Source organism: Mauremys mutica, chromosome 8 (genome assembly GCF_020497125.1).
Source record: "Mauremys mutica isolate MM-2020 ecotype Southern chromosome 8, ASM2049712v1, whole genome shotgun sequence".
Taxonomy (NCBI): Eukaryota; Metazoa; Chordata; order Testudines; family Geoemydidae; genus Mauremys; species Mauremys mutica.
In genome coordinates this window covers 109,240,920-109,263,334 of record NC_059079.1, presented here as the reverse complement: position 1 = coordinate 109,263,334, position 22,415 = coordinate 109,240,920, and the positions used below count along the sequence as shown (strand labels likewise).

Here is a 22,415-nt window from a genome sequence, read left to right as displayed (position 1 = left end):
TATCCTCTGTGATCCTCCCGCATCCCTCAACACCCTTGCAGGGCCCCTCACAACACTTCAGTTCACAGGGTGCACTCTCCAAAAAGAGCCAGCATGTCCCGTTCAGACAGACGAGGCAGCTTTATCGGGGGGAATGAGCACCACTTGGCCAATACTAATAGCTCAGGGATGCTGGTGCCAGCGGGTAGTTGGCGGCAAATATTCCCTACCAGGTAGATCCCTTCCCTAATGTATATACAGGGATTTTTGATTAAACATGTTGGTAGTTTCTGTACAATGTACTGAAGTGAACTGATCTCCTATAGCAATCAGTGGTTTTCACTAACTGCTCTCTCTCTTTTTCTCTCTTTCTCTTGAAAAGGAGTTGATGTTAACAAAGAACATGAGGGAATGTGTGGGGTAAATCCAGTTCTTATTAATTAGATAGATTTTAAGGCCAGAAGGGACCATCATGATCAACTAGTCTGATCTCCTGCACAGCGCAGGCCACCGAACCTGGCCCACCCACTCCTGCAATAGACCCCTAACCTCCGGCTGAGTTACTGACATCCTCAAATCATGATTTAAAGACTTCGAGTTACTGATAATCTGCCATTTACGCCAGTTTAAACCTGCAAGTGACCTGTGCCCCAAGCTGCAGAGGAAGGTGAACCCTCCTCACACCCTCCCACCACCAGGGTTTCTGCCAATCTGACCTCAGGGAAAATTCCTTCCCAAAATTCATCACACACAGTCCAACCTGAATTCAAATACTAGCGGCAAATTGACAACCATTCTCCCTGTGAAAGAAGCCAGTCTTCAAACGAACAATATCCCCATCTCAGTCCCTAAAAAAGCCTAATCCCCTAAATAAAAATCAAAAGTGTTCTGAGGATGGCTCTATCTTATGCTCAGTGCTCAGGGGTGAGTGTGGGCTATCTAACAGCTATATCTGTATTTTCTTCTCAGATGTCCACGTTGGTGCCTTTCTCTCCTACTGAGGTTATAGACCCAGAAACATAGACTGGAATGGTTCTTTCGGCTCTGTGTCCATGGAAACATTGATATTACTCATTCTGGCAGAGAAGACCAGGAAATATGTACCTCAGTTTCCTCAAGATGGGAGAGAGATGATACCTGGCTGACCTGCTGACATACACAGCGTATTCGCCTCCCTGCACATTTCTTCAGCTTTGGGGTCTTTCCAGCTGGTTCTAAAATTAGAGGAAATCCTTCCCAAGAAATCCCAGGGTCATCGCCTCACCGTCATCCAAACTGCATCCCAAAGTGAACCTCAGTCACTGTAAAACTACTCACTCATGGTCCCAAAGTGTGAGGGCTGGAGACCGTTGTAACGATAGTCATTGCAAATGTTTTCATTTTTACCTCCACTAATTATCTGGGAATCATTTTCTCTGGGGTGTGATTGAAGGGTGATGAATAGCCCTATAGGAGAATTAGGTATTATGATCATTACGCATTGATTTTAAGGCAGAAGGGGCCACTGTCCATGTCTGCTCTGACCTCTTAAGTAGCACAAGCCATAAAAAGTCACCCAGGAAATCCTGTAGTGGAGGGAATTTCTCCTGCCTGGATTTAGTCCCCAAACGGGGGTCAGCTCACCCTGTTGGGTTCTTGTATCAGGACGCTATGCTACCCCACACCCTGCAGGCGCTGCCCACTGGCACGGGCTGCCTGGCTCTCTCATAGACTTGCACAATGCCCGTCCCTCAGCTGCTGAATGGTTTAGACACTCAGACTAGCGCACTTGGCTTGCCTGTCTGTGTAGATGCAATCGCAAGACAATATACTCCCCACCCTGAAACGCTGGTGTCTTACTGGGCCGGGTCAGCCTCGCATGAAGTGTCTTAGCCTCAAAAATAAACATCATAAAACCCTTTGTGATTATTTTTTGCCTTCCTGTTTCACGAATGCAAGTCCTTTCCAGCGAGCTCAGGAGGGATTATGCCAGAGAGTGATATTTCCAACAAAACTACAGAGAAAAGGACCAAACCCAGAATAGGTTCCTCATTCTGACTCAGGCAAAACTCTCACTGGAGCCAGTGAGTCAAAGCCTGCAGTCTTTACCCGGCAGCTAGAATCATTCTGCCCTTTCAGGGTATGTCAGCACTGGAGAGTGAGGTGCATTTGCAGTTCCGGTTGACATATCCCTGCTGGCATGGCCAGGGGCGGCTCCAGGCACCAGCACGCCAAGCGCGTGCCTGGGGCGGCAAGCCACACGGGGTGCTCTGCTGGTCGCTGCGAGGGCAGCAGGCAGGTTGCCTTCGGCAACACGCCTGCGGAGGGTCCGCTGGTTCCGCGGCTTCGGCGGCCCTCCCACAGGCGGGCCGCCGAATCCGCAGGACCGGGGACCTCCTGCAGGCAAGTCGCCAAAGACAGCCTGCCTGCCGTGTTTGGGGCGGCAAAATACCTACAGCCGCCCCTGGGCATGGCCAAAAGTAGCAGGATAGAATGCGGCACAGTCTTTAGCAGGGGCTACACCTTCCCCCCGGAACCCCCGGTACGTACCCGCATTGCTAGTCGGTGTTGAAGCCTGTCCTGCCCCATCTACACTGTCATTATTAGCAATGGGACAGACTCCTGTGGGTATGCTACCCATGCTGCAATCACCCCTCGGATTGCCATGGGACACCCGCAGCGACCAGCAATGATAACCTGCCCACCTAGGCCAAGCGTCAGCAGCATCTCCCAGGATAATAAGAAAGATGTTTCTGATTTTCTGTTTAAAAACTCAGGGTCCCTTTAATTCACTCCCTGCCCATTTGCAGGTGGGATGTGGTCTCTAAAGACGAAACAGGCTGTATTGTCTCTCATTTGCCTTCATGACCTCCTTAGTACAAAGGATCTCTTGTATGCTGTGTCTATATTTGCTTTTCAGTCTTCATGGCAGTACATGTGACATTTAATTATGGCTCATTCTGTTGCAAGGGCCCTACCCTCATCATTAATACTTTAAGGAAGCCTATACTTGACTCACAGACTTTAAGGCCAGATGGGACCATCATGATCATCTAGTCTGAGCTCCCACACATCGCAGGCCACAGAATCTCACCCACCCACGCCTGCAGTGAGTCCACAACCTCTGGCTGATTTATTGACGTCCTCAAATCGTCATTTAAGGACCTGATGTTACAGGAAATCTAGCTCACACCAGCAAGTGACTTGTGCCCCACAGTGCAAAGGAAGGCAAACCCTCCCAGAGTCTCTGCCAATCTGACGTGGGGAAAAATGCCTTCCCAACCCCAGATGTGGTGATCAGTTCTACCCTGAGCATGTGGGGGAGACCCATTAGCCAGACACCTGGGAAAGAATTCTCTGTAGTAGCTCATAGCCCTCCCCATCTCGTGTCCCAACTCCAGCTGTTGGAAATACAGCAGAACCCCATTAATCCAATCTAATTGAGACCGTGGCTAGACAGGATAATCAAAAATTCGGATAATCCGGAGAATGAGAAAATGCAAGGCTGCATCGCCATCTAGTGGCCACAGGAGAGATTGGCCACTTCTGGACCCGGAGTCCTGGTTGTTCGGTTAATACAGAGAGCCAGAAAATGGAGGGTTGGATAAACGGAGTTCTACTGTATTTTCTAATAGAAGTTGTGTCCTATGCCATTGTAGGCAACCTTGGTAGGCATCCCCTCCATAAACTTCTCAAATTCAGTCTTGAAACAAGACTGCTCCCCTTGGAAGGCTGTTTCAGAATTTCACTCCTCTGATTATTAGAAAATTGCATATTCTTTGGCCCAGAATTCACCCCACCAAACATGTTAACCTTTACGCATTGTTTCCAAACCCAGACTTCCAGCTGAGGTCCTAGCTGACCATGTGTCAGTGAGAAACTAGCACTGCAAGAAAACCCTGGAGAGGATGTGGAAGGACAGTATGGCAAGTCCCCACGCCTCCCTAAGTGTCCGTAGAATGAATGCGTGGGTAATCTGCAGAGGTCCAGCTTCAGGCCCCTTTAAAGTCTCATGTAAACCCTATATTTGTCACCCCAAACAACTGATTCAAAAGCTGCTGCACCCTGGAATATCTTACAACATTCGTAATGCAGTATGCAATCTGATATCAGTGAACGTAACAACTTAATGGCTGGGCCCATCCACATTACCAGATTTCTCCCTGCAATTTCATAGCTTCCACTGCACACACAATGTGCTCATTGTCCAGGAAAAGCAAAGGGCTGACTGTAAGCAAGCCCCTTTGTTAACAAGCTGGGTGCCGTCTGTGTGTTTATTGCATTCGCCTGGGCATCTCGCTGATAAGAAAACATTCTTTACAGCTCAGTACAAGCCTCAATACAAATCCGCCAGCTTCCAGAGCAAACAATGACTTTAGGGTGGTGATGTCAGAGTCAAGGTTGGGGACCCTCACACATTATATATATAGTGAGCGCTGGCAGTGGAGTCTGAGGACCATCATCTTCTCGGCAGAGCACCTACAGACTTGACTCTCACTCAACCATCACCTCCACCATGAAGATAAGAGGTGTCTTTGGGCTGCTTGGTCTGGCACTTTTCAGCTATTTTTCTGGTGAGTTGATTTTGTTGTAGGCTGTGTAACGCCCTTGGGCAGATATCTCTAGCCCTCTTGAAGCCAAGCCTATGTATGGATGAAGTCAGTGATATATGCACATCCTTGAAGAGGTATCCCTGAGCTAGTGGCTTGTGCTGGGAAAAGTTCCAAGACAGTGGGGTTGGTACGGGATTTCTCCTTGGATGAAATTCATTCCTGTGCCACCTCTGTACCACCTCAGTCCTACTTGAACCCAGGACTCGTGGGTCACAGAGGCGAAGTTCACATTGAATTTCATCATTAAGGAGCAACCAAAAACTCTGTTTTTATTTAAAAAACTCAAAAAATTCCAGCCTTAGAACATTATCTGATGTTTACTCAGAGAAGATATAATATTATCTGTGGCCATCAATACAGGAAAGAACAGTTGGTTTCCAGGGTTAAGATAGTGTATTTGGTTGTTCTTTAGGATTAATATTTCTTAATGGATGTTTATCAAAGATGCTGCTTTGTTTTTATCTTTTTTTCTCTGTTTTTTGTTCCAGGTGTTGCCACTGGGGCAGGTCAGGTGAGTTTCAGATCTTCTTTGTCATTTCCCCCTGATCTCTAGGTCAATCACAGATAGACACATATGGAAAAACACCAAACACCAATGAAAGAATAGAGGTGCCTCAAACAGTGAAATGACTCCCTTGCTATAGAATTGAGACAATGAATCCCTGGGAGTTGGAGCCATTGTTTCCACATGGTGCAGCTGATAAAAATAAACAATAACTACTAATAATATAGGGTGAAATTTACCCCAGCATTGAGGGCCAATGCAAGGCCAATGTACCCCTTAAAGCCCACTTAAGCCCTAGTGCAGAGGGGTCAATTTCATCCATAATGCATTTGTCAAGGCCCCTTGTTAATTTAATATATTCCATGTGCTTTTTAGTTCAAACACAATTGCATAATAGTGTCACATGTGATCAAGTATTCCTTACATTTTGTTTTAAAAGCTACACAAAATTTCAACCATCTGAATATAATTAAGGGACTTCAGTGAATAGTTCATAAAATTGATCGATTCCAAGAAAATCACCTCATTTTCTAGTTTCTAATTTTCCACCAGCAGACTACATTTTACCTGAATGTTTTGGCTATGTGAGAATATTTGCTGCATGAGGGTGGTGGGCATCATAGAGACCTACACAGACCTATAGGTGGTGATTTTCAAAAGAGGCTAAGGAGGTTTTCTCCCAAATCCCGCAGAGGCGTAGGCAGTTCCTTGGTCACCCCCAGCTTTAATTTAGGGCTCTGGTACGACTGGGTTTTCCCCATGGTTATGCATTCATCCATATGAGATCCAAAACCATCACCCAGACTGGGCAGATCAGCCCTTTCTTTATACAGCTCAGGTCTTTGATCCTCGCTTTCTGTAACAGGTAATCAGCAGACAATGACCCTCTCCTCGGGGCATAATTTCAGAAGGCTGCATTTTTACATAACCAGAGTTGGGGAATTTGCATTAATGTCTCCCTGGGGATTCCCCAGGAAATCCACTTCACTCTTATCATCCCAAAAGTCCATTCTTGTCTGGCACATTGTCCATACAGTCTTTTGAACTCCCAGGTCTTACATCTGGCACATCCACCCCCAGAGACGTTACATACAATCCTGGCCCACAACAATACAGAAACTTAATACAATAATGTCTTTGAAGGGTATGGCAGGAAATTGAGATTTGAAATCCTGGCCTATATTTTGTCTCAATCTTTACTGTCTCCCAGAAGGCAACAAGTGTCAGAATAAAGACAACACAGAGAACATGCTACGTGCTGAACTTCGAGCTTGGCAACATTTTTCAACTGAAACATTTTTTGCTAAAAAATGCAGATTCAGGACACAAACATTCAATGACTTTGTGTCCGTTTTGTTGAATTTTTCATTTAAAAAAATCAGAAAAAAATCAGAACATTTCATTTCAACATTTTTTGAGCAAAATATTTTCAGCGTGAAATGGCTTTTCACTTCAAATTTCCCTCTAATTGTATTTTTAAACATCAAAAAAAATTTAAAATGCTTAAAATCAAAACAAAATATTTAGTTCCCTTTTCCATTTTCTAAAAATGCTGACGATTTTGGAGTTTGGTCCAAACTGAAACTATATACAGGTATAAGAGCTCTGTGAAGCTTGAAAGCTGTTCCTTGCAATCCGTCTCCCCTTTTCACTTATAAATAACTTTTTGAAATTACCAACAAACCAGGAAAAAAAATCATTATTCACCCTGCTCTAATGAGCTCTCCTTCCCCTCCAGAGCAGGAGAGATTGAGAAATCTAGAACAATTGTCAGAGCATTATGATTGGAAAACAATATCATAACCTGAAGTCCAGTTTCAGAGTGGTAGCCGTATTAGTCTTTATCAGCAAAAAGAACGAGGCTTATGCCCAAATAAATTTGTTAGTCTCTAAGGTGCCACAAGGGCTCCTCATGCTTTTTGCTGAACCAGTCCGGTGTTCCCTTTCCTTTACTGGCAAAATTACAATGCGGGGTCCCTCCCAGGGAGAGGAAGTGAAAAGAGGGGATGGGCTGCAGAGGAACAAGCTTTCAAGCTTCACAGAGCCCTTCTTCAGGTCTGGACATTGTTCTGATAGGGCAGCTGCGTCACAATGAAGACAGCATAGAAAGGGCTGTGAGAATCCCCCTCCCTCTGCCACTCCCATGGTATCCACTGCCCTCTCCTTCCTCTCCATAGCAGGAGATCTAGAGGAACCTACGACAATTACCACCCCTTCCCATCCCATTCAGAATGGGGGGAAACATTCTCATATGTCCTATAAGTCTCTGTTAAAGGAACTACAAGGGGGAGGCCCATGCAAAGAGATGGGGGAGGACCACAATGCAAAGTGGATACACAGAAAAGCACAGAGCTATCAGGTGTAATGTTGTAATAAAGGACACATCCAAATGACATTGTTGCTTTTGCAGCCTCTTTGCAGTCTCTACAAAGTGCTTTCCAATAAAGTTCCTTGTCCCAGGATGGTTGACCCAGTCTGTGGCAGTGATGGCATCACATACTCCAATGAGTGTTTGCTCTGCCGAGAAATCTTGTAAGTTCTTAAGTAACTTCTGATTAACCAAAGCAACAAAGCTGCACAGAAAAGCCCATAGGATATTAGGAAACACTATTTCACTAGGACGGTGGTGAAGCACTGGAATAGGTTACCTAGGGAGGTGGTGGAATCTCCATCCCTAGAGGTTTTTAAGGTCAGGCTTGACAAAGCCCTGGCTGGGATGATTTAGTTGGGGTTGGTCCTGCTTTGAGTAGGGGGTTGGACTAGATGACCTCCTGAGGTCCCTTCCAATCCTGATATTCTATGATTCTATAAGCACCACTGGGGTGCGGATGGACGAGATGGCTTGATGTGATTCTGTGACTCATTTTTGTAAGTCTGTTATTCACTGATCGGGGGTTCCAACCAGAGATCACTTGGGAGCTATCTGATTTAAAGGAGTTAGGTTAATTGTGTCAGCATGGTAGAACTGTAGAGTGAGTGTAATGAGTGAGATTCCTGCAAAGTGCTCACAAACTAACCTCTGTCACACACACTCTTCTCTCTTTCTCTCTCAAGACGTGGCAACAACATTGTCAAAAAGCATGATGGAAGGTGTGTCCAGGTATAGCCAAATATCTGCTCTGTTCATTGTTATAACCTACTTCCTGATACATTAGCAATGGCATGTCCTCATGATAGAGTCAGTATGAATGTGTAACCCACGCACCTCCTGAGTGTGGTGTACTGTCCCCTCTAGTGGCACCAAGACCAATTAGAGGTTAATGAGTCTGCTACAGCCTTAGTTAAGGGTCACGTGGCTCTTATCTCATGCAGTAGAGGTTCATGCATTTAGCTCCAAAGGTCCCAGGTTAAATTAATAGGCAGCAGGTTTAAAACAAACAAAAGGAAGTATTTCTTCACACAATGCACAATCAACCTGTGGAACTGCTTGCCAGAGGATGTTGTGAAGGCAAAGACCATAACAGGGTTCAAAAAAGAACTAGATAAATTAATGGAGGATAGGTCCAGCAATGGCTATTAGCCAGGATGGGCAGGGATGGTGTCCCTAGCCTCCGTTTGCCAGAAGCTGGGAATGAGCGACAGGGGATGGATCACTCGATGATTCCCTGTTCTGTTCATTCCCTCTGAGGCACCTGATATTGGCCACTGTCAGAAGACAGGATACTGGGCTAGATGAACCGTTGGTCTGACCCAGTAGGGCCATTCTTATGTTATGATGTTAGGTTCGATGACTGGGGTCTGTCGGTGTTACAAATGCACTAGCAACAGAGCTGGGAGCAACAAGAATTTCCATTTTGCAGGAAATTCTGCAGTTTTGAAATTTGTTTTTGTTCCAAACTGGAATGAAAACAAAGAATTTAGAAATTTCCCATAAAATAAAATTTTCCAAGAACCCCCACAACATTGTTTCAGGTCAATTAAAACATTTTGTTTCAATTTTGAGGTTTGATTTTCTATTTTATTCTAAAATGTAATAGAATATAAACATTGAAACAAAATGTCATTCTGAACAAAAAATCCTAACGTGAAGTTTCAATAATTTTTGCCTTGAATGGTACATTCTGTTCACTCCAGAACTGTACACCTTATTACTGGGGATTGTATCTTGCCTGTGATATTAGTACCACTGACCTCAGCTTTGCCTTTCACGCAGCCTTTTCTGCTTCCTACAATTGGCCTTGTTCTCCTCTTCTTGTACCTCCTCCCGGTAGACAGGGGAGAGAGACAGCAAGTCAGTTACAATCAGATCCCTAGAAGAAGGAAAGGGAGGGTATAGGTCAGTAGTTCTCAAACGTTTGTACTTGTGACCCCTTTCACATAGCAAGACTGAGTGTGACCCACCCCTTAAATATATAAAAAAGTGTTTTTAATTTATAACACCATTATAAATGCTGGAGGCAAAGCGGGGTTTGAGGTGGAGGGTGATAGCTCGTGACCCCCCAGGTAATAACCTCGCAACCCCCTGAGTTTGAGAACCCCTGGTATAGGTTGAAAATGTTGCCTTGTGACTGTTGCAGGTTGACTGCACTGGCTACGTGAAAACACCCACAGGTCAGGAAGCTGCCTGCACCATGGACTACAGCCCGATCTGTGGCACCGACGGCGTTACCTATGGCAACAAGTGTGCTTTTTGCTCTGCTGTCGCGTAAGTGCCACAAGAGCTGCTGGGCCATTAAAGCGATGTGTGGACATTTAGATAATCATGTTGGTTCCTAGAGTGTGCCGAGGTGATCGAATTCCTGACAGGCTGCCTGGTGTTCATCCACTCTAACCTTGCTTTCTTCCTGAAGGAATGGAGCGGCCATTGACCAGAACAAAGATGAAGAATGTCCCCAGGTAAAGCCCAGTCATCAGCCTTATTAACTGTTTATATTTATAGATGGCATAAATTAAATTCAGTGCATCAGCCTGGCCACCTGAAGGAAAATAGCTGTGATGTGTTGATATCGCTTTCATCACACTTGGACTACAAGGCTGGGAATATGATAGGAGACACGCATTAAGAGTAGCCCAGAGCTGTAGAATGTTATGGGGTAACCCCTGGGACTCTAACACACCCCTCCGTGTGCAGAAAAACTCCAAACCCACAAACACTGGGATTGGCTGGTATCGGTTGCTCCTCCAACTGGGAAAATGGGCTTTGCTGCAGATGTCGTCTCACCCCCCTCCTGCACAAAGAAAGCTGGCAAGTCAATTATTATCAGAGGCATTGACTAGCAATGAGCAATAATTCCTTGGTCCTCCCCAGTCTGATTTGCAAGGTCTCGTCCTCCTTTCTCAAGACCCTCTTCTGCTGCATACCAACCCCAACCATGAACTGGCCCAGGGACGATGGCCAGGCTTAGGGGCAGCTGAGGAAAGTAGCTATTTATGTAATGTGTCCCTTTGTTTCTCTTCTCCACCTTCCCCATGTTTGCTTGACAAAGCCCTGGCTGGGATGATTTAGTTGGGTTTGGTCCTGCGTTGAGCAGGGTGTTGGGCTAGATACCTCCTGAGGTCCCTTCAGACCCTGATATTCTATGATTCTATGACCTATCCTCCATGAACTTATCTAGTTCTTTTCTGAACCCCATTATTGTCTTGGCCTTCACAATATCCTCTGGCAAGGAGTTCCACAGGTTGACTGCATGTTGTGTGAAGAAATACTTCCTTTTGTTTGTTTGGGCATGACAGCATGCTGATGTTTGTCCTGCATCCCCCCAACTCTGCTTGCATCCCAGAGCACCCCCATCACCCCTCACAAATCTAGCACCCTCTTGAAACCTGGTTCTCTCTCTTCAGGTCCACCTGCATTCTACATAACCCCCTAGCCGAGACAAACACTACAGCTGCTTAGCCCAGATGAGTCTCATTTCTCTTCCGCTTCCCTTAGAATTCAGTCCAGGTCCCCTGTTACTGGCCCTCGGTCCTCCTGCGCCCCTCACCTATCGAGATTTAAACTGGGTTTGTAGCCGAAGCATTGAAAAGTTATCAGTCCCTTTCCAAACCCCTCGCACTGGCTGGCATGAAATGACTGTCACAAGCAGCAAGGAAAAGGGACCAAGCATCAGAGAAGTGCTCTGTATTTTAGCTTGTTAGCAGTAATGGGGAGGCTATTCCTCCAGGGCTACTCCTTGCTAATCAGTCTCTCTCTCGTCTCTCCAGAATAAGTAACAGAAAACGTCACCTCAAGCGGTATGGAGAATGCCGAATCCCCAGTGGTGCCGAGCTGAGAGCGGCCCTTTTGCTTGCACTTTCTGCTAGCAGAGCCCTGCAATGAAATACGTTCTCCCTTCACCCCAGGCTCTGGCAGCTCACAGGGCTTCTCGGTCTCTCTGTTGGCTGGATCAATAAAGTAAACTCAGCAGCATTCTTTGCCTCAGTTTGTTCTTTGGGCAAGGTGTTATGGCCTCCAGGGTCCTGGCCCTTAGGTACCGTATGACTGTAATAAACCTGATTAGTAATACTAACACGTGTGTGGGGGGGGAGGGGAATGAGATGCAAGGGAGGATGCCAGAGGTTAGGGGCTATGATAGGAGTGGGTGGGTGAGGTTCTGTGGCCTGAGATGTGCAGGAGATCAGACTAAATGATACTCTGGTCTCTTCGGGCCTTGGAATCTGAGTCTGTCTCCATGAGAACAGAAAGCGTAACGCCAGTAACATGCACTAGGGGGCCTCTTACTGGCGTTCATGCAGCAACTCGCTTTCTGCTTTGGGTTCTCAAACTGGGGGTCGCGAGCTTATTAGGTGGGGGGTCTCGAGCTGTCAACCTCCACCCCCAAACCCCACTTCGCCTCCAGCATTTGTACTGGTGTTCAATATATTAAAAAGTGTTTTTAATGTATAAGTGGGGGGGGGAGGGGAGGGAGTCGCACTCAGAGGCTCGCTGTGTGAACGGGGTCACCAGTACAAACGTTTGAGAACCTCTGATATAAATCATAGGCACAGACTCTGTCAGTGCTCCGGGGATGGAGCACCCACAGGGGAAAAAATGGTGGATGCTACCCCTTCCCAGTGCCTCCCACCTGTTGCAATCAGCTGTTTCACGTTGTGCAGGAGGATCTGGGGGGAATGGGGAGAAGCGAGGATGCAGCATGCTCGCGGGAGGGGGTGGAACTGGGCGGGAAGAGGGGGGTGGGGATGGAGCCTTGGGGGAGGGGGTGGAGTGGGGCCGGGGCCTGGGGCAGAGCCGGGGATCAAGCACCCCCCGGCACATTGTAAAGTCGGCACCTGTGATATAAATTACTAAAACTGTAGTTTCTCCTCCCCGCCCCTGGCTTGTGGGGGTTGACTGTAGCCCGTAGACCTCGGGCTCTTTGCTTAACTGATGCCTGTGTCTTACAATGGCACTCCAGGGTGAGGCTGTGAGTCGTGTGTGCCTCGTACCATTTTGCCCTACTGGGAGTGTGAAAACGATGAAAACATCTGTCGGTGAGCGTGTGTGACAGAGGCAGTGGCATGAATTTTGACCTGCATGAGTGAGAGTGATACGTATCAACCTGCCATCTCAGTGCGCCCGAGTCGGCTAAAGAGCATGCAGACAAAAGAACCCCCCCTCCATCCCCCGTGAGGTGACAAATGTGACGTTCTATATGATTTTATGAAAATATGCTAATGTAACTGGAATATGCTTCATGCAAAAGGTCTCTTGTAAGGTATCATTACAAAGCTTATAATCTACTGAGTGTGGTCATCCTATTTGTATAAATGTATCACTCTTGTATCTGAAACTAGAAATATGAAATGTAACTCTGAGGGCCTATTGTAATTATGCAAAGGGTGGGCCATTAATCATAGAATCATAGAATCTCAGGGTTGGAAGGGACCTTAGGAGGTCATCTAGTCCAACCCCCTGCTCGAAGCAGGACCAACCCCAACTAAATCATCCCAGCCAGGGCATTGTCAAGCTTGACCTTAAAAACCTCTAAGGAAGGAGATTCCACCATTAATGTTGGTTTGGAATCTTAATGACTCCTATCAACCAGGACAATTGACTGCAGATGGCTCTGTTTTACAGTACTTGCAAGTCTTCCTGTAGACGTGTGTGCTGGCAAGTGGGTAATGAAGTCTTGCAGTGACATGTGATCATGTCACCTGAACTGGAATCCATCTTTAACCTGGTGTCTTTCCATTGAGAAGGAGGGGTGGGAACCCAGAGGGACAAAGGATTCCCGCCTTATGCAAAGGATATATAAATGGGTGGAACAGAGCAAAGAGAGCCATCATGAGGAATCCCTTAGCTACCACCTGAGCTGGAACAAGGGCTGTACCAGGGGAAAGGATTGTGCCCAGACTAGGAAGGCATCCAATCTGTGAAAGAGACTTATGGAAACATCTCTGAGGGTGAGATTTTTATCTGTACTCAGTTGTATTACTGTATTAGGCTTAGACTTGTGTATTTTATTTTATTTTGCTTGGTGATTTACTTTGTTCTGTCTGTTACTACTTGGAACCACTTACATCCTACTTTCTGTGTTTAATCACTTTCTCCTTATTAATAAATTAATTCAGAGTATGTATTAATACCTGGGGGGGGGCAAACAGCTGTGCATCTCTCTCTATCAGTGTTATAGAGGGCGAAGAATTTATGAGTTTACCCTGCATCAGCTTTATATAGGGTAAAACAGATTTATTTGGGGTTTAGACCCCACTGGGAGTTGGGCATCTGAGTGTTAAAGACAGGAACCCTTCTGTGAGCTGCTTTCAGGTAAACCTGCAGCTCTGGGGCAAGGAATTCAGACCCTGGGTCTGTGTTGGAGCAGATGGGCGTGCCTGGCTCAGCAAGACAGGGTGCTGGGGTCCCGAGCTGGCAGGGAAAGCAGGGGCAGAAGTAGTCTTGGCACAGCATTTGACAGTTCCCAAGGGGGTTTCTGTGATTCAACCCATCACAACATCCTGCCTGATCTGATGCCTTCTCACCTCTTTTTCCTTTCTCCGCCTTCCACTCACTTGCTGTGCAGCTGATGCATGCACTGGAGAGTCCAATCTGGGACTTCCAATCCCCCTTCCTGGCCTTGCTTACTCCGTTCCTTGGCATAGCAACAGTCCAGCCTCCTCCCTCCATGGGCTAGGCTGCTGTCTCCCTCCTTCCAGAATTAAAACGACACAATTTTCAGTAGAAGACCTAGTAACTCAGCATTCTCCATATTTCCAGTTTATCAATAATTCAATGCAATATAAAATCTGGTTTTGGGAGCATTCGTACCCTTCCTTCACCCCGGGCAATGGGAACAGGTAGAGCTGTCATGTCAGAATGGACAGAAGGAGCCATTGCCAGTGGGGGAAATGAGGAATCGGTGTCTGCTCTGGGCTCTGCTGCCAGCATTCCGCAGGCTGCTTGGGAAAGCACTATACCATGCTCTGCCTCGTGTGCTTGGCAGCACTATCACCAAGTCTACAGGGGAGAGGTGGGCTGTGGGTTACCGTGGCTCCTGATCGGCTAACAGGGATGTAGCTTCCTTGGGGAAGAGTGGAGACATGAGCATGGCAGGGAACTCTCTCCAACTGTGAATCATGTTGAATCTGTGAATCTGAATCACAAACCTGAGGCGGGAGTCGCCAGGGCTGCCCTCCCCGTCTGCCACTCTGAGGGTGCCCCCACTGACTCTGCTGTGTCACAGGTTCTGAGGGAGGCAGGCGCCCATGGCCCCATGCGGCCTGCGAGAGGCTCAGGGAAGAGCAGTGTGTGAGTCAGCAGAGCGGTGGTGCATGGGCCCCCAGCTAGTCTGGACAGCTCACACGGCTGTGCCACCACAAGGCAGTTCAGAGACCTGTGCTACCATCGCCCACGTGACTGGCTGACTCTGTAGGGACTTGGCCACAGCGCGGTAAGAACTCAGGGTCAGACTTACTTCAGTGGGGCTACACCCATTTCCCCCGCTGAGAGTCTGGCCCTCAATCTTCAAACCTTCTCTCTCAGGTCAGACACTCCCAAACAAATTAGAGAGCTAGAAATTTCTACACTGGATCAGAGCAGCCAGTGGCCAGTTCCAGATGCTGCTGGGAAAGATGAAAAAAACCATCATTCAGCTGGCAAGACTTGATTGGTTCTCTAGTCTAGTCCTGCACTCAGCCCATGGAGGATTGCTTCCTAGGGCACAGTTCTTAATGTTCTGCTCAATCCAGGCATGCTCAATCACAGGATAAACTCTGATCCGGGTGGGTTGTAAGGAACTGAGGTGCTCAGATGCCATGGTGATGGGTGACCTAGAAGGACAGAACACATGGCTACTGTAGTTTTCCTCAAGTATGTGAGTGTCTTAATGCAAATATTCCCTTTGTTTACCTCCTACTGTCCTCATGTAATGTCTTGTTTCATAGACATTATCACAACACACTCAACAAACATCACGTGTGATTGACACCAGGGTAATTTACCAGTGCTAGCCAGCTCCACTTTGATGACATTTTTATAGGCTTTGGCAAAGTTTCCTCTGCCACCATCCAGCGTCTCTGCAAATGTCTAAGAGGCATCTGCACTGGCAGAGGAGTAATAATTACATTTCAAAAGACTTAAACAAACGCAAGTTTTTTTTAGCTGCACCGAAACCAGATGCATTTCAAACCTGTCTTGGATTTTTTCAGGGAATGTTTGTGTTATGGGGCACTCTTCACTTCAGCCTCTACCCCCAAATCCCATTGGGCAGCATCATGGACTGACCTATCTTTGAGCAGCTCTTTGCTTTATTGTATGAAGACCTGGCTGGTGCTAAGGAAACCAAAAAAAAACCCTTCTGTCCTCACGCAGATCGTCATACTAACGACTTAGTGCCGATATTATCTGTCAGTGCACAACACCATTGCCTGGTAGTTCAAAGGTGGCTTAGCAGTTCACACATGGCATATTTAACTGTGACTTACTCTATGGTAAATACTCTGCCCTTGTTTTAGGAGCGTTGGGATCTGAGGTTTGGATCCAGCCCACTTCTGATTTCAGTGGCAGGTTTATACATTGTGAAATCCTTTCCCCGTCATTGTAATTCTTGGAGGGCTTTCAGAGCCGTTAGCAATGGCATCACTGCATGAACCACTTTCCATTCCTGGTTGAACTGACCTGACAACAGCTCTTCCTTGCTAATGTGATTCCTCTAACCGCTTGCATCCAAAGGCACCATGTGACAATACAGGTGCCAGGAACCAAAAGAGACTAGATCTCACTCTGCTATGTCCTTATGCAAGAAGCCCCATTGTCTTCAGTGAAACTGTCTGTCTGACATGGGCAAATGAAACCGATACATAACGTTTCTTGTCTCAAAGGACGTGTTATCCCCTTTGTACAGATGGGCAAACTGAATGTCTGTGCTGGGTCCCAGGCTGCACAGAGAGTAAGTGGAAAGAGCTGGGCAAAGAGCCCAGCTCATCTGATTCTCCAGCATGTCCCTTCTTGCTGACACCTAAGGTAGGACTGGGGCCAGGATGTGCTCTCATGTTTTAGGAGAACTGAAAAACAATATATAGCCCTAGTTTAAATAGCTGAAGGAGGAACATCATGTCACTTTACGCTGCCTCTCTCCACCCTAGCTGAACAAATGTAGTCTTGACTTCCAAAATAGAAAGGATGCACCAAATAACTGGTTTCACACCCACTCCATTCTCCTGGTGTGAGTCACTTTCTACATGTCCCTGAAGAGCCAGCCAGCTGCGCTGCAAAACCCCACTGCAGGGACTCAGGAAGGGCCCCTGTAGCGGGACAATTACTAGCCTCCCTCCTGAGTCACTGCTTTGAAAGTTCTCCCTTGTGAGAATCCTGTGATTATTGGAGAAAGGGAGATTACCATTGGCGGAGCCATTTACAAGCCATAGCGTGTGACTTGCATACTTAACCCTGTTCTCTGGGTTTGATGTGGATAGGGCAACATTCCTAACGCCTGGGACGGAGCCTCATAAATGGCAGCTGGTTCCTAGAGCCAATGATTACTTGAGAAACCTTGAGGAACGAGAGGGAGAAAGTTTTCATAATGCAGGTGAGGAATGTGAACATGCCCGGTTGTATATAAAGAGATGGAGAGGCAGATACATGAGCACTCTCTGTGGGTTTATTGCTGAGAAAGCATCTACTGAGCAGCCTGTTGGCCTTGCATTAAACAGCCATGAAGACAACAGGTTTCTTTGTGCTACTTGGCCTGTCTCTTTTCTTCTTCTTCTCTGGTGAGTAACTCTTCCTGCCGTTTGTACGTACCCTGGCTAACATTTCTAGCCCAAGGGAGCCTTGATTACTGGATGTCAGGGGTGAGATAAAATTGAAACTGAGCAAATAATGCAGCACGGATTTCTGCTAATATAGGCTGTGCATGGACAAAGAGAGGGGAAAGGCTCGGAATAAGGGACTGATCATGGCTTATTCACCCAGCTCAAAGTGAAACTTAATTAGGGCAGAGATCTACCAGAGGTGTGGAGCTGCCTGCTCCAGAGGAGGAGGACACCAGAAGGCCCTGTGGTCTTATACAAGCCAAACAGGCATCTGAGGGCACAGCTGATGAGTCTCATCACATTCCACCTGTGACATTTTATGCAAAGTATTTCTTGAGCTAATTTCCAAAAGATTTGCACAGAGACATAAACTGCAGCTTATGGTCAACACAGCCTGTGGTGTTCAATGATCAGCTGGGACTCACGCTGCTCTCCAGAGCTCTGCTTTATTCTGTGTCCAGCTGGCCCAGCATGACAACAAGGCTGTCACAATGCCCTGCCCAGTCTCTGTCTCTGGGAAGCTCAGCCCTTAAAGCACAGGCCCCAGTACCACATAGCCTGCCCGAAGCAGCAGTGATAAAACATAGAGCGGCATAAAAATTGCTAGCGCAGGTTGGATTGGGTGGATGGGTAACTGGGGTTTCTGAGGGGAGTGGGCTAGGATGTCTAGGGAGTGCTGGGTGGGCGGGTGGGGGAGAAGCAGGGATGGCTATTTAGGGGGCAGTTGGGTGGGGAGGGGAGGCAGAGTGGCTGCCTGGCTGGTACCTGCAGGGCAGGGGCACCAGTGGCTCCTGGCAGCCAGGAGTGACCGGCTGGATGTCTGAGGCTCCAGCCAAGCTGCCTGTGCCAGGCATGGGTGTCATGAGATGCTGAGTCCTTGGCGGCCCGGGGAGGAGGAGTGTTAGGGCAGTGCCCGTGTCATGCCAGCACAATAGTGTTCTGGTACTTCTGATTGCCAAGCCGCCGTCTCTCCTTCTGTAGTGGAGAGCTGGGTCTAGGGGTGGGGGGGTCTCCCTGGGGCCAGGAGGACCCCCCAGAGTCCAGACCTCGGCTCAGTGCCGTCTCTCCTTCCGGAGCAGAGAGCCGCCATATCTCCTGCTCACACCGGGCACCTTCCAGCCAGGCTGAGCCCCTTCCACCGGGACCTGCTCCTCCAGGTACAGAAAACCCCGAGAGGGGCGGGGTAAGGCCTACACTGCATCGTCCGCCCCAGAGAAGCATCCCGCAGCCGAGTTCTCCGGGGCCAGCAGCCGGGAGCAGCCCGGGGCTGCCTCCCCACCAGAGCCACTCAGCTCCTTGTGAGGGAATGGGGACCCTCCAGATGCCCCTCACGGAGCCCACCTGCCCTCTCTCCAGGCACCCTCCATTCCCCCTCCTCTGGCTGACCACGAGTCCCTCTGCCCACCAATCACAGACCCACCTGCTTCCCCGACAACCAAAATGCCCTCTGCCCTCTCCCTGCCCAACACCCCCTTGCTCTCTCCTGTGCCCTCCCCGCCTAACCCCAGCCCCCCCAGGCAACCCTCCCTGCCCCCCCAGCTCTCATCTCCTCAGCCCTGCCTTCCCCAGTGTTGCTGACGTAGTGATTCCGTCAAAGGATCTAGCCAAAGTCGCCCGATTTCATTACAAGCGGCAGTTTCGTGACGTGTCGCAGCAAAGCTGGAAGAAGCTCAAGCAGGCCCAAAAGTCACCAGAGCTAACGACAAAATCGCTAACCTGGCAACAGCGGGGAAGCAGCAGTGAGAGGCGATGGCAGCCCTGTCTCGTGGGAGGCAAAACTGGAGCCGCCCTGAGTCCGAGCCCTTCCTTTATGCGGGTTCAAGCACCAAGTGCATGACCTTGGCCCCCAGGATCCTACATTAACCTACCCCCCAGCTGGGAGATTCCTCCTTAAAGCCATTGCAATGTCCCCCAGCTGGAAATAAGGATTCAGGTCGAGAGCTTGACTGCAGGCTGTCTGGGGCTGAGGAAACAGAAAGGGGAGTGATTGTCTATTGAGGCTGATGGAAACAGACAGCTGCTATGGTTCCTCCTGGCTGGCTCAGGAAGAATCTAAGCACAGCTAGTCCTGCTCAGTATCCCTGCACAGGGTCTCCCTGTGTCCTGACCCAGAGGAAGCAGTCATGGGATGAACTGCTGGCTACAGGACTGACCAGGAGTCTAAAGCTGACCACCTGGACTGGCTAATTTTCCATCCCCCTACCAGGGACCTTGTCTCCGCTCCATGCACTCAGAAGCCACAGACAACACCAGCCATCTTCAGTTATTCAGACCTGCTGCAACCTAAAATACTCACAGAGCTTAAAATATATTTTTTAACTTCCCTTTTAACCCTTTGCCTGCTAAGCACTGCTGCAATTGCTGTCTTGCCGCAGGGGTTAGCTAGCACCCCAAGGAGACTGCTGAATGTACCCATGATGCAATGCAACAGCTGAGTGGTTGTAATAAGTCACTTAATATTTTTGGTCAATTAATAAAATCCTGTACAACAATTCCGATCATTGATTGACTAACCCTCCCGTCCCCACACACGCAGTCTGTATTGCAGGAGATCATATTAAGGAAAATACTGTAATTTCAAGATTTTTGTAAATTGACTCAACTTTCACTCAGCTTCTCTCAGACAGTTGGTGGCTTTGTAAAATCTTGTCTCTCTGTGTTTTTGTTTCAGATGTGGCCAGTCAAGACGGGAGCCAGGTTAGTGTAACTGTTTCTGCTTCTGACTTTGCACTTTCTCCCAGTTCCAGAGACATGGCTTTGTAAGGAAAAGCTCAGGCCTTGGAAAAGCCTAAAAGAAAGGGGGAACCGATGGGTGCTTCCAGGCTCCCCCAGCGCTCATGGCAATGTAGCCTTGTGTATGGGATGCAATTATATAGCTGGGCTGTGGGACACAGGCAGACTCACAAGATGGACTGTCTATGTGATGAGACCTGAGCAGGCTCAGCACACCACAGTGTCGGCAGCATGTACTCCAGAGCAGTCACGCTGCTCCTTTTCGCTCTAGCCCCACTGCCCAGTCTTCTCCCAGGGGAGCGACACTGCAGAGAGGTACTACGACTAGGGTGACCAGATGTCCCAATTTTATAGGGACTGTCCCGATTTTGGGGTCTTTTTCTTATATAGGCTCCTATTACCCCCCACCCCCTGTCCCGATTTTTCACACTTGCTGTCTGGTCACCCTAACTACGACGGCTATTTATGGCCCAAGAGCAGAGTCAATTACTGGAACGTGACCAAAGCCAGACCAGCTGTACGATGTGATTAGAATCCAATTGACTCACTGTCATGTTGGAGACATTCACAAACTCTAATTCGCTTGTCCATCCGGTGGGAAGGTACCGAGAGTTATGTTATACCGATTCCGGTCTTAACCTTTCCTAATAAATGGAAGCTGCACGACTTGAGCTTGTTCACCCAGTTTCTGAATGCCTCGGAAAGGTCGGTGCACTCAGCTGGGCCAGTCTGGCTCCGATCCGCAGGGAGCTAGCCACACTGGAGGCTGATTGGTTTTAAGAGTGTTGATATCTATTTGCTTCCGACATGACAGGGCCAACCTGTTTGGGAAACCAGAATTTCTTCTTCATAAGTAGGTGCTTACAGCCCTGCGGAGATGCTCCTTCTGATGCCACATCTGTTGGTCGTGGAAGGATCTCTCTCTCCAGGGAGCGGGCAGCGCCCTTGCTGCTGTTTTAACTCCTCTCAGTAGAAAGACTAGAGTAAGTGAGTCAATTGATTATCAGAGCCATGGAAGAAAACGAAGGGGGCGGGGGAAAGAGTTTTAATGGGTTTTATCATTACTTTTGCAGGTTGACTGCAAGGAGTTCATGGATGACGGCATGTACTGCACAAGGGAGTCCGACCCCCACTGTGGCACTGATGGCATGACATACGGCAACAAATGTTCCTTCTGCAAGGCCGTCAAGTAAGTGGAAGCAACAGTCACTAAAATGAGTAGAGCTGCTCTGACTTCCCGATTTTCTTCCCATGCGGGAGGCCCTCTCTCCATTTTGCTTCTGCTTCTATGGACCAGTCTATAATTCTGGCCCAGTGAGAGGTTTTCTCAGTGAAGCGTTTCACCCAGAGCAGACCCGGAGGAATCAAAATTCACTGGAAGCTGTTTCTGCTCCCTGAATGAAATCCAGGCATGCAGGGAGTTGGCACACAGCCTGTGCCCCCAGTTCAGTCTCTTCTGAGCCTTCTTTTGTGAACTGCCTTGGTGCCCGGCCTCTTGTGCCTCACCTCCGCAAGGGGTGAACGGCACCTCTGAGAACATCAGGAGAGGGGTCTACAGGGTTTCCAGGCCTGTGGGAGCCACCTGCACCACAGCAAAAATGTTAATTCAAAGTTTGAATGGGCTCAGACTGACTGTCTTTGTGGAACAAGGTCTAAAACCCTAAAGGAAAAGCCAAAGCCCCCTCCTGTCCAGACCGCTCTGCCTCAGGCAAGAAGTTAAAAGGGGGCTTGAACCTTCCTCTGATGCATCAGGAATTGGCCAGTGTCTGAGACAGACAAGCTGGGCTGTTCCCAGGTGCCAGGTCCTAGCCTGTGTCTGTGGCACTGAGTTAAACGTCTCTTATCCCCAGCGGCACCTGAGTCTGTTTTGCTCCTTTTATAGGAAAAGTCAGGGAAGTATTCGATTGAAGCATCTTGGAAAATGCTGAAGCCTCCTCACTGCTGAGTGTTGAAAGCTGCCCTTCTGCTTTCACTCTCCACCAACCGCTGCAGATCGCTGCTCCCAGCCACGGTCTCCACGCGCCCCCTCCCCAGGAGCTGCCGGTGACGACAGTGTCTCCAATTTGCTTGTCCAATAAAGTAAACTCAGCAGAATTTTTTGACTGTTTCCTTTTCCCGTCACAAACACAGAAGAGCTGAAGTGAGACAGTGCGAGACTAGCGTGTGTAATACCAGCAATGTGCACCAGGGGGCCCAATTTATGGGCGAGTTCTGTACTACAGCGTCACATTTCCTTTTCCAGAGAAGAAAATGACAAGTCCATCAAAAACTGAGCAGGAACCACACCCAGGGCTGTGGCCCAATTGATTAAGTCCTAGATCAGTGTCTCTGAGAGAACAGCTCGCCTAGGAGCCGGCTGGACAGGGATTAATAATTCTCACCTTTGCCACATATTCCCTGTGTCACCTTGGCCAAGTCACTTTGTGGCTCAGTTCCCC

General features: G+C 48.2%; 1 protein-coding gene across 3 annotated transcripts; it reads left to right on the top strand.

Moving 5' to 3' along the window:
* Positions 1-7,452: 7,452 nt before the first annotated feature.
* LOC123375451 (ovomucoid-like) lies at positions 7,453-22,101 on the top strand. Of its 3 annotated transcripts, XM_045026332.1 has the most exons (6): positions 7,453-7,608; positions 8,131-8,176; positions 9,594-9,721; positions 9,867-9,912; positions 21,051-21,166; positions 21,860-22,101. In XM_045026332.1, the coding sequence occupies exons 1-6, from the start codon at positions 7,466-7,468 to the stop codon at positions 21,903-21,905; spliced, it is 525 nt and encodes a 174-aa protein (XP_044882267.1). In that variant the 5' UTR covers positions 7,453-7,465; the 3' UTR covers positions 21,906-22,101. The 3 variants fall into 3 exon arrangements, 1 of the variants encoding a protein (XP_044882267.1); XR_006581455.1 differs by lacking the exons at positions 7,453-7,608; positions 8,131-8,176; positions 9,594-9,721; positions 9,867-9,912; positions 21,860-22,101 and adding exons at positions 17,761-17,856; positions 18,324-18,401; positions 19,916-19,941; positions 20,832-20,960 and having other exon boundaries at positions 21,051-21,170; XR_006581454.1 differs by lacking the exons at positions 7,453-7,608; positions 8,131-8,176; positions 9,594-9,721; positions 9,867-9,912; positions 21,860-22,101 and adding exons at positions 17,761-17,856; positions 18,324-18,401; positions 19,916-19,941 and having other exon boundaries at positions 21,051-21,079.
* Positions 22,102-22,415: the final 314 nt, after the last annotated feature.